Here is an 11,128-nt window from a genome sequence, read left to right on the forward strand (position 1 = left end):
TACTGTGCTCTGTACAAGATCAGCAGTGGGAAAGAGGAGAACATTTCCATTAAAATCATCATCATCATCATCTTCTTTTCCTTTTGTCCATTTCAGTGTCGCGGTGTATTTCCATCAAAATATGGAACAGTATTAGAGGTCAGAGGGCGGCACGGTGGTGCAGCAGGGAGTGTCACAGTCACACAGCTCCAGGGACCTGGAGGTTGTGGGTTCGATTCCCGCTTCAGGTGACTGTCTGTGAGGAGTTGGTGTGTTCTGCCCGTGTCTCCCTGGGTTTCCTCCGTACCTCCGGTTTCCTCCCACAGTCCAAAAACACACGTTGGTAGGTGGATTGGCGTAGGTGTGAGTGTGTGAGTGAATGTGTGTGTGTGTCACCCTGTGAAGGACTAGCGCCCCCTCCAGGGTGTGTTCCCGCCTTGCACCCAATTATTCCAGATAGGCTCTGGACCCACCGCGACCCTGAACTGGATAAGGGTTACAGAGAATGGATGGATGGATTAGAGGTCAGCTGACTGCAACTGTGTCTCTGTTCAGCGAAACACACAAAGCACAGTGTTCCGGGGTCAATCAGACAATGAGAGAACAGTGTTCTGATTTCAGTTAGTGTGAGGATGGTGTTCTGAAGTACCTTAGATTAAGAGAACAGTGTTCTGGAGTATTTTAGACAGAAAGAGGATGGAGATCTATGGTTTTTTAGTTAGAAAATGCTGTTCCCGTGTGTACATTAGACAGTAATAATACGGTGTTCTGGGGATGTATTGGCATGGGAGCTGTGTTCCAGGGATGTATTACATTGTAAGAGAAGAGTGTTTGTATGTTTTTCTGATTTAAAATGTGGCAGAATTCCACTTCATCTCACACAGCCTGTGCTCCCGTCGGACGAAGAACTCCTGGCCGTCTCTCGGCTCCCGCAGCTTCTTGGAAAAACGGCCAAACGCCAACGTCCCTCGAGTCAAGAGATCCATCCTCCACCAGCTCCCATCCACACCACTGATCAGAGGGTGAAGGAGAGAGAGAGAGACATAAAACACAGAATCCAGAGCTTTAGGAAAGAGGGATGAGTTATTTCTGGTTTGTTAAAGTACAGAAGAGGTGGAGGATGTATGGAAATGTGAAGCACTCTTTCTTGCTGTCTGTCTCTTTTCTCTGTCATCTCTGTTCTCTCTCTCTCTCGCTGTATTTGTTCTATTCTCTCTTTTATCTCTCTCCATGCCCTTCACAGACACCCCACTCTCTCTCGTCCTCTTTTTCTCTCTCAGTTGTCTCTCACAGACCACACTCTTTCTCATTCAGTCCTCATTATTCTCTCCTTCACTTTCAGTGTTCACATTGCCCTTCTCTCTCTATCTCTCTCTCTCTCTCTCTCTCTCTCTCTTTTTCTCTGTGCTGAGAGGCAGCTGTTGGTTTGAGTTTCCTGGTTTCCTTGGCAGCTCTCACAGTGAACAGTATCCAGATCGGCCTCGAGGTTCTCCAGCGATGAGAACACCGGCCAGAACACATCCACTCCCAAACGTTCCTAAATCAGAGCATGAGAACCTGTCGACACACGGAACAGGATTATTCCACATCTCTGGGTCACACTTCATACTCACAAAGGTCACGTAACCTGCTGGATCCGACCGGAACCAGAACATGTATCAGATTGGGTCCCTACATCGACAGCTAAACATAAAGCATAAAGAAACATAAAGAAAAACTCAAACCTAAACAAAAGCTCAAATTCCCAAAAACACTGGCAGCAGCTGGAATATTATCCCAACCTCAATCCAACCAATATTCATTCATTCATCTTTTGAAAACCCTTCATCCCGATCAGCATCAAGGTGGGTCCAAAGCCAATCCAGAATCACTGCACACTGTCATTCCCAGACTCCCACACTCATAAAGAGGGAATAAAGAGTGAGAGGGAGTGAATAGAGAACAGAGAAAGAGAGGAGAGAAAAGAGAGAGGGAGGGAATAGAGAGAGAAGAGAGGGAACCGAGAGTGTGGGAAGAGAGGAAATTGAGAGAGAGAACAGAGTGAGGGAATAGGGAACAGAGAAAGAGAGAGCACGCTCGGGGGGAGGTTTTTATAACACTTCAGAAGAAAATAAATTGAGTTTCTTTTGGCGCGAGTAGAACAGACTCTATCTGACATCAACAGCTTTAAAGAAGGAGCAGAATGTGTGTGTGTGTGTGTGTGTGTGTGTGTGTGTCCTCAGGACATACACAGTTAATTTTACTTCAGTGTTGTGCTGAAAAACAGAGAGAGAGAGCAGTGAAATCCTGATCTCTAACAGGGAGAAATCATTGGAAACCCAGTGGATCTCTGATGTTCAGTTTCCTGTGGGTGGAGTCCTGTCGGCAGTGTCCTGTGGGCGGAGTCATGTGGGCAGTGTCCTGTGGGCGGAGTCATGTGCACGGAGTCCTGTGTCCACTGATGAAGGACTAGAGGACGCCAGCAAGGTGAGACAGAATTTTAAGTTGCTGACAGGATGTGGAGCTGAATAAAATGCCTCCGCACTGTATTCCTCAGAAGAGTGGACTGACCCCCTGCAGAACCCACACCTCAACATCACTAAAGGGTTTAATAAAATATAAATTGTGGGAACTTCTGCCGCTGCAGCGCCCTCCTCAGCTTCAAATCTGCTACAGTTGTGGATGATGTAGCTCCATATATATATACAATGACACATTAAATTATGCAAATCAGTGAGCCAGTGTCCCGCCTCTGTGACCACACCCTTCTCTCCTCAGCAAAGTCCCACCACACACTGGCCCCTCCCACCTCAGCATTTTTAAAGTTCAGCCAGGGCTAGAGTTACAGCTGGAGCTAGGGTGCGCTGATATTCTTGAATTCATTGAGTGCTAAAGCAGTGTCTTGAGTGTGAACGGTGGAGGAGTGAGAGGTGTGTGATGACACACTGATAATGGGTCGATGACACACCTGTCCTCCAGGTGTCCTCCAGCCTTTTGATGCTCTCCCAACTTCTGTCCCGTCTGAGTTGTGGTTGTTGCCCTGGTAACCACTGTCCAGAGATCAGTCAGCTCTGCACAAAACACAGCAAACAGCCAGGGTTAAAGGTATAGTTCAGGGAAATGTAAAGGTGCGCTCAGTCATTTTCTCCAATGGTTATTCTTCACGTTCTGACATGTAGTGGCCTGGAGGTGTGAGAGATTCTATACTGATACTGCATTCAAGTGCAAGTCGGGTGGTGGGTTCCCCCGACTCGGTTGCGTTCATGTGGATTTTGTGGGAAGTTTAAAAAAAACATGGATGCTCTCATAATGTCATGTTGATTTTAGCCTTTCTATGCACCAAAACAACATGTGTTCATTGAAGATGTTTAAAAACGGCATTACTCTTAGCATTAAGTGGTACATTATTATTTGATATTTTACTGCTGATAGACTGTTCCGCCGTGTTGAAGAGTGTTCACGTCACAACATGGGCAGTTCGTGTCCAACATCAGCTTCAGACTCTAGAGGGTGTTCGTGTGTTGCCTCCGGGTGGGAAACTCGTTTTTCAGATAAAACTGAAACCACTTGAATGCAGGATGTGATTATTGTTAACATGGCTGCCCCTGTGTTGTGGACCCACTCTATGGAGAATAAGCTCGCTTGTTTGAGTAGGACAGAGCAATTTGACATTTCATCTAATGTGAGCTCAAACAGTAAAATTTAAAACATAAAAATTAAAAACAACCTTTTTTTGGTGGTATTTTAGTGAAGCTACAATGCTAATGTAGCTAAAACAGCAGTTATTAGATATGACTAGCAGTTAGACAATTATTAGTCAGACAATTATTATTATTATTATTATTATTATTATTATTATTATCACTCTATTAGTCTATTAATGTTTACCAAAGGCTCCAAACTGTTTGAGATATACAATCGGCACCGTGCTAACATGTTTACATAAGCTTCCATGGCTTGTTAGCGACATTAGCCTCGCAGCTCCAGTGCTGAAGCAACGTTTCTCAGCTGACTGACTCCTTTCAGGGTAAAATTATAAGAGAATAAATAAATAAATAAAGCTCTATACTGGGTCCAGTTTTTCCGCCCTCGCTCCTCAAGCTCCTGGACCGTGTCTGTGCTCTTCCTGAGGAGTCTGGGGTTTCTGGAGGAAACCCACACTGCCACAGCTCCTCACTTGTGAACTACATCAGCCATAAACTACAATTTACACACAGACAGCACTAGATTTAATATTCACACATATGAATTAATAACAAAGATGTGTATTAGAAATATATAATGCAATGTTAAGATCTAGATTCAGTAATTTCAGGACTTGTGTAGTGCACTACATAGGTAGCATGGACTGATTTGGGATTAACCCTGTTTTTCTCCAGTTTTGTGGTGTTTTGATGTCACTCTTTAAAGGCTAAGCACCAGCTCTATGAAAGTGTCAAACAAATAAATACAGTGGAATTTGAGTTCCTAACTTGTGTTTATTGATCGTCAGAAAACATGTTATTTCTTATTAATTCAAGGAATAAGGTTTAAAAGACCCCCCCCCCCCCCCCAAACGGTGTTGGGAAACTCTAATAGGCGTCTTGCCTGTGACGTAGATGGTGGACAACACTCTAGAAGCTGCACTTAATTTAATGCAAAATGACGAAAAGGTGTGTTGTTTTTGGCTGCAATCATTCAATGTACAGTGGGACATCTGTGAACAAATGGCCCAAAGATCCCAAAATATCCAGAAAATTGACTAAATTTGTCAACTTTAAACGGGCACTTTGGAAAGGACCATCCGCTCACTCCGTTATCTGTAGCTCATTTCACTGGCGCTTTTCCAACAATATGGGCATGTAAGGACACCAACGAAAGGTGTTCAAGAGCCTCTGTAACATGGAGGTAAACAGGGTAAGGACACTCACTTCGCCTGTTTTAGTTGGTGTTAGTTAGCGTTAGCTTGACTCGCTAAACTCGGTGTCTCAGATTATACTCGGCTACGTAGCTGCATTACGGAGGTTTATAGTGTCGGATGAATTCAAGTTCGACTTCGATCACATTTACAAGAAGAACGGTACCTCTACATTTGAGTTTAGCTTATTGCTAGGCTATTGTCATGAATAATGTTGGTTATTTAGCTAGATACTGTCATAACAGTCAGTCATAATGGTGTTTTATCGCGCCGTTGTTCAGCTGTTGTCCACCAGTGACGTCACGGTTGCGTTCAAGATTTTCCGTAGCGAGCTCGGGTTTTTCCGTCAATTTAAGAAAATTGTCAGTTTTAAAGTAAATTAAGCTGCTATTTTCATTTTAATTCATACTTATATCTGTCAGTAACTACAATAATGTGAGATATTCATGGAGGTCCATTAAGTGGTGCTTAGCCTTTAAGAGGAAATATGGCCTCCTACTGAACTGGAATGATAATGCAGGCATTTTTGTATTCGTCTGAACGAGGAGATTTCTACGAATGAGGAAAATCTACGTTTTTTAAATATCCACATCTGCGTGGACGTGGCCTCAGTTAATTAATTAAATGTATTTCTACAGCACATTTCAAACAGTTAAAAATACTCCAAAGTGCTTTACACAAAATATTTTACACACCTCTAAATATCACATTAAAAATTCACAGTTTATAAAAATTATTTGCAAAAGATAATTGATGATGGTAAGTTTCCATTAAAACAAATCACCAGGAGTGGAGATGAGCGGTTTTGTTCTGAGGCTGACGCTAGTGCAGGGTTACACTCTGCAGGTCTGGACACTAGCACAGACTAGGCAAGACTCTGTGAGCTCCAGGTGGCAGGTGTGCAAAAGGGGGTGTAGTGGGGGGGATTTCCTGAGGAAAGGGGCGGAGCTAACCCACCTCAGCACTGTTTATTCAGCACAAGAACTGGGCCAAAGTTCAAACATATTCCATATCAGAGTTAAGCCAAGCTGAATTAATTATTAATATTAATACTTATACTATTTCTGATAGTAATACTATTGTTAATTTTAATACTAAGATTAATGTACTAGAATTAATGCTAATATTAATACTCATACTAACACACATTAATACTATATCAGTCTGTCAGGAGTGCACTGCAGAACGTTCAGAGCAAATGTAGACAGTAAACAAAAAATAAAAGAGTAAAGAAGGTGTGTATTTCAGAATTAAATGCCAAAGGACTAATCTATCTGTCTATCAGTCAGTTGGGTAGCAGTGCTGAGACGGTTATGGGGAGGGGGGGGGGGCTTGTTTTGCAGAGTGAAGCTGAGCTGGCTGTGTGTGTGTGTGTGTGTCTGTTGTTTCTCTCTGGAGTGAGTGGGCCTTTACTCAGTATGACTTCACTGACTGTTAGCATCTGTTAGCTAAACGTCACCAGCCCCAGGGCAGGTTGGCACAAGAAGAGCTAGAACCAGGCGAAGAACCGATCAGAATGCTGCCTGAGGGTTCTCCTGAGTGACGCACAAGCACCGTGAGTGTGAGACCTCACTTTATGCACACCCTTGTTTCAGTGAGTTACAGAGGGGCGGGGCTTAGAGCCCACCACCATATAAATACACACTGGAGCAACATACACTGGAATAACACACACTGGAACAATATACACTAGGACAATTCGCTCTGGAACAATAGGACAGAGAGGTGAGGATTTATTATTGTTATTATTATAATTATTGTTTAATTAATAGTATACACAGCTCCAGGGACCTGGAGGTTGAGGCTCAAGTCCCGCTCCGGGTGACTGTCTGTGAAGAGTTGTGTGTTCTCCCCGTGTCCACATGTGACCCACTGTGACCCTAAACTAAATAAGTGGTTACAGACAATGAATGAATGAATGAATTAATAATAAAATATATTATTATTTTAACACTTTTACGAGATGTTAGTGAATCATTCTCAGCGCTGCAGTGACCCTGACGTGATGATGGTGTGTTAGTGTGTGCTGTGTTGGTACAAGTAGATCAGACAGTGCTGCTGGAGCTTTTTAACCCCTCGTTGTCACTGCTGGAGTAAGAATAGTCCACCAACAAAGAACATCCAGCCGACACTGTCCTGTGTCCATTGATGAATCACTAGAGGACGACCAACGCACACTGTACAACGACAGATAGGCTACTGTCTCTGACATTACATCTATAAGGTGGACCAACGAGGGAGGAGTGTCTCACAGAGTGGACGGAGAATGGACCCAGGATTTAAAAACTCCAGCAGCACTGCTGTATCTGATCCACTCGTACCAGCACAAGGCACACCACAACCACGTCAGGGTCACTGCAGCTGAGAATGATCCACCTTCCACATCTTACCTGCTCTGTGGGGGCCTGAGTGTTGAAGAACAGGGGGAAAGGGGGGTAAACAGTATGCAGAGCAACAGAAGGACTATAGTCTGTAACTGTGGAACTACAGAGTGGACAGTGTTTTGTTTGCTCTGATAATTTTATAATCACAGCATTGTTTATTTGTAGGACATATCTGGGGACATGGAGAAGAGGACGACTCTTCTGACCCTACTTGTTATTAAACTAGTCCTCGTCTCCTTCGTCCAATCCGAGGACACTTTCAGAGGAATTCCTCTGTCTCAAAACGTCTCAGATGACCTGAGGGACGACTTTAATAAGTCCAGCCCCGGGTCTAAAGGCCCGGACACATCCCCCCCGCTCCCCGTGTGCAGGGGACCCACTCGGATAAAGGATGTGTTCAAATACATTAGCACTATCGTCTCCTGCTTCGTCTTTGTGTCTGGGATCATCGGGAACGTGACTCTACTGAGGATCATTAAAACCAATAAGTGCATGAGGACCGGCCCCAATGTCCTTATCTCCAGCCTCGCCCTTGGAGACATCATCCACATCCTCATCGACCTGCCCATCAACACCTACAAGGCGAGTTCAGGACGCGTTATTCCACTTAGACATCTTCCTCAGCCGATTTATTCTGATTTTACGCTGGTCTAAACTGGTTAATTCTGATAAGTTCTGGTCTAAACTGGTTTATTCTGGTTTAATACTGGTCTAAACTGGTTTATTCTGGTTTAATACTGTTCTAAACTGGTTTGTTCTGGTTTAGCACTGGTCTAAATAGGTTTAAACTGTTTTTCTCTGGTTTATTTCTGATCTATGTTGTTTTATCTGGTCTACTGCGGGTCTAAACTGATTATTTCTAATTAATTTCTGGTCTAAACTGGTTATTTCTAGTTTATTCCTGGTCTGAACTGGTTTATTCTAGTTTTTTCTGGTCTAAATGGGTTGGTTTGGTTCTGGTTTAGCTGGACACTCAATCACGCTGGTGACCACTCTTCTCAGAATCCAAAACACAACTTGAGGACTGATGGCTAGGAATAAGAACCTGAGGGATCTGTATTTATTGTTACTCCCTTTTCAATTCTCAGCTGTTGGCGGTGGACTGGCCATTTGGGGTTGCGCTGTGTAAACTCGTCCCGTTCGTTCAGAAAACTTCAGTAGGGGTCACAGTCCTGAGTTTGTGTGCTCTGAGCATTGACAGGTAAGTCATATTTATATATTCATTATTATTGTTGTTATTATTATTATTAGTGTGTGTGTGTGTGCCATGCTGTAGTCGTACCTTGTGTTAGTTAAAGTTTAGTACAATGGTGTGTGTTATTCTGGAAGGTACCGAGTGGTGGCGTCCCACACTGTCCTAAAGACACAGCTCGTCCCCAAGTGGACGATAATAAAGCTGTGTGTGATTTGGGGCCTGTCCCCACTGCTGGCCGTCCCCGAGGCCTTGGCCTTCGACCTCATCACCATGGAGTTTAAAGGAGAGAAACTGAGAGTCTGTCTCCTCCACCCCCTGCAGACTGCACCCTTTATGAAGGTAATCATCTGAAACCACTCTGCACTCTCAAGTCTGTGGTGAAGACCGCGCAAAAAAACAGATTGACATCAGGTAGAGACACAGATGGAGATAAGGGGGAGAAACTGATGTAGATGAGGTGGAGAAACAGATGTAGATGAGGTGGAGAAACAGATGTAGATGAGGTGGAGAAACAGATGTACATGAGGTGGAGACACAGATGGAGGTGAGGTGGGGAAACAGACGTAGATGAGGTGGAGACACAGATGGAGATGAGGTAGAGACACAGATGGAGATGAGGTGTAGACACAGATGAAGATGAGGTAGAGACACAGATGGAGATGAGGTGGAGACACAGATGGAGATGAGGGGGAGAAACTGATGTAGATGAGGTGGAGAAAGAGATGTAAATGAGGTGGAGAAAGTAATGGAGATGAGGTGGAGACACAGATGGAGATGAGGTGGAGACACAGATGGAGGGGGGGAAACGGATGTAGATGAGGTGGAGAAAGAGATGGAGATCAGGTGGAGAAACAGGAGAGATTAAGAAGACCTGCAGCATCCAAAATATCCCTCAGACATTTTTGTTCTGATTAACCCTTTGTGTCCCTGTACAGTTCTATAAGGCGGTGAAGGACTGGTGGCTGTTTGGGTTCTACTTCCTGGCTCCTCTGCTGTGCACAGCGGGTTTTTATGGCTGTATGATTTGGGAGATGCTGAGGAGAAGTGGGGAGCGCTCAGGGATCAAATACCACCTTAAACAGGTAGACACCAGGGAAGTGGGTCTGTGGGTCTTACTTCTGTTTGCGTTATGTAAATAGTCATGTCAGATTAAGATACTATTCATTGTATTAGATATTATATTTAAAGCAACACTCTATCACTGTAAGATGTAGTAGTCATGCTCCTGGGTGCCCCCTACAGTTGCAGAGTGTAATTCACTTTTACAGCACTTTCCTGAAAAAAAGGCCTGTATATTTTTAAACATCATCTACAGCACAAAGGTACAGCATTTATGGAATAACTTATATTGGTTCTGATACCAAGAACCAATAAATGTGGTCTCAGAACGTCTTCACAATTAAAGAAGAAAGAAAGCATTTTCAATATAATTACAGCAGCATTTAAAGCAGAAGTGGAGCTCTGAACTGCTGCACCATTTAAGGTGGAATGCAGCAGCAGGTTTACAGTTCCTCAACACTAAAATTCTGAAGTCAACAATTTTATTAATCGATGTGGTTGATTATGATGATTAATTGCAGCACAAGTATTGGGCCTCAGTTTGATACTGGGCCACAACTGCCAACTCTCACACGGACTGTTGGACTGACTGCAGAACAGCAGCATGACCGCAGTGGGATTGGATTCCCAGCTCAGGCAGGAACACCTACTTCTGTGACAGGACTCGAGCTGTGTGCTGAGGATAAACCCGTGGTAGACTGATCTGATTTTTGGTTCTGAATGTTGGTTCTGTTCGGTTTCCAGAGGCGGGAAGCAGCTCGGACCGTGTTCTGTCTGGTCCTGGCCTTCGCCGTGTGTTGGTTCCCTCTACACCTCAGCAGGATCCTCAAACTCTCCGTCTACAACGAGAAAGACCCCCACAGATGTGACCTACTCAGGTGAGAGAGAGAGAAATAGAGAACAGAGAGACAGATCAGAGAGAGAAGAGAAGAGAGATAGATCTGAGAGAGAGAGAGAGATAGAGACTGTACTAACTCTGCTGTGTTGAGCTGTGGGACACTGTTCTGCTGTTCTGCTGTTGCAGTGTGTTCCTGGTTCTGGATTACATCGGCATCAACATGGCATCTCTGAGTTCATGCACCAACCCCATCGCCCTGTACTGGGTTAGCTCCCGCTTCAGGACACACTTCCAGGTAATGATCACCATGGAGGATGTGGACCCAAAACACTGTAGTACAACAGCGCGATTCCACTGCATGGTCCCTACACTACACTGAACATAACTCTGTCATCAGTTCAGAGAGATCAGTAGAGTTTGTTCCTTCCTTCTTGTAGCGTCCAGCTCTCGCTGGAATCTTTTGTCGGCCACTGATCCAAGAAGGGTTTGATCCTCTTCAAAAGACCACGGCGTAATTTTACAAGCTGTTGTGAGTCGGATAAAAACAAAAGTGATCTCTGCTGTAGTTGCAGATTTTACGGATGGAGAGTTAGTGCTGGTCGTCTGCGTCACGTGGCGTAGAGTGACGACTCTCTCTGGACAATCAGAGCTCTGCAAGGTTTACACTCCACAGTTTAGTCCCTGCTTGGCTCACTCTAACCCAACGAGAGAACAGGGATAAGAAGGACCCCCTTCCAGGACCAGATTTACCTAATAGAGAAGCAAAAAAGTCCAGTAGAGTCCAGTAGAGTAGGGAC

General features: G+C 44.3%; 1 protein-coding gene across 1 annotated transcript; it reads left to right on the forward strand.

Annotated features, from left to right (window-relative positions):
- Positions 1 to 7,419: 7,419 nt before the first annotated feature.
- On the forward strand, positions 7,420 to 10,710 carry ednrbb (endothelin receptor type Bb). The gene is made up of 6 exons (XM_066686878.1): positions 7,420 to 7,821; positions 8,328 to 8,440; positions 8,569 to 8,773; positions 9,370 to 9,516; positions 10,238 to 10,371; positions 10,518 to 10,710. Exons 1-6 carry the CDS (start codon positions 7,420 to 7,422, stop codon positions 10,708 to 10,710), a joined length of 1,194 nt encoding a protein of 397 aa, XP_066542975.1.
- Positions 10,711 to 11,128: the final 418 nt, after the last annotated feature.

The sequence above is a fragment of the Hoplias malabaricus genome, chromosome 12 (assembly GCF_029633855.1).
Source record: "Hoplias malabaricus isolate fHopMal1 chromosome 12, fHopMal1.hap1, whole genome shotgun sequence".
NCBI lineage: Eukaryota > Metazoa > Chordata > Actinopteri > Characiformes > Erythrinidae > Hoplias > Hoplias malabaricus.

Coding starts and splice junctions, on each gene's coding strand:
- ednrbb (XM_066686878.1), top strand. CDS start 7,420: ATGGAGAAGAGGACGACTCTTCTGACCCTACTTGTTATTAAACTAGTC. Junction 7,822..8,327: donor TGCCCATCAACACCTACAAG/GCGAGTTCAGGA, acceptor TTCAATTCTCAG/CTGTTGGCGGTGGACTGGCC. Junction 9,517..10,237: donor TCAAATACCACCTTAAACAG/GTAGACACCAGG, acceptor TTCGGTTTCCAG/AGGCGGGAAGCAGCTCGGAC.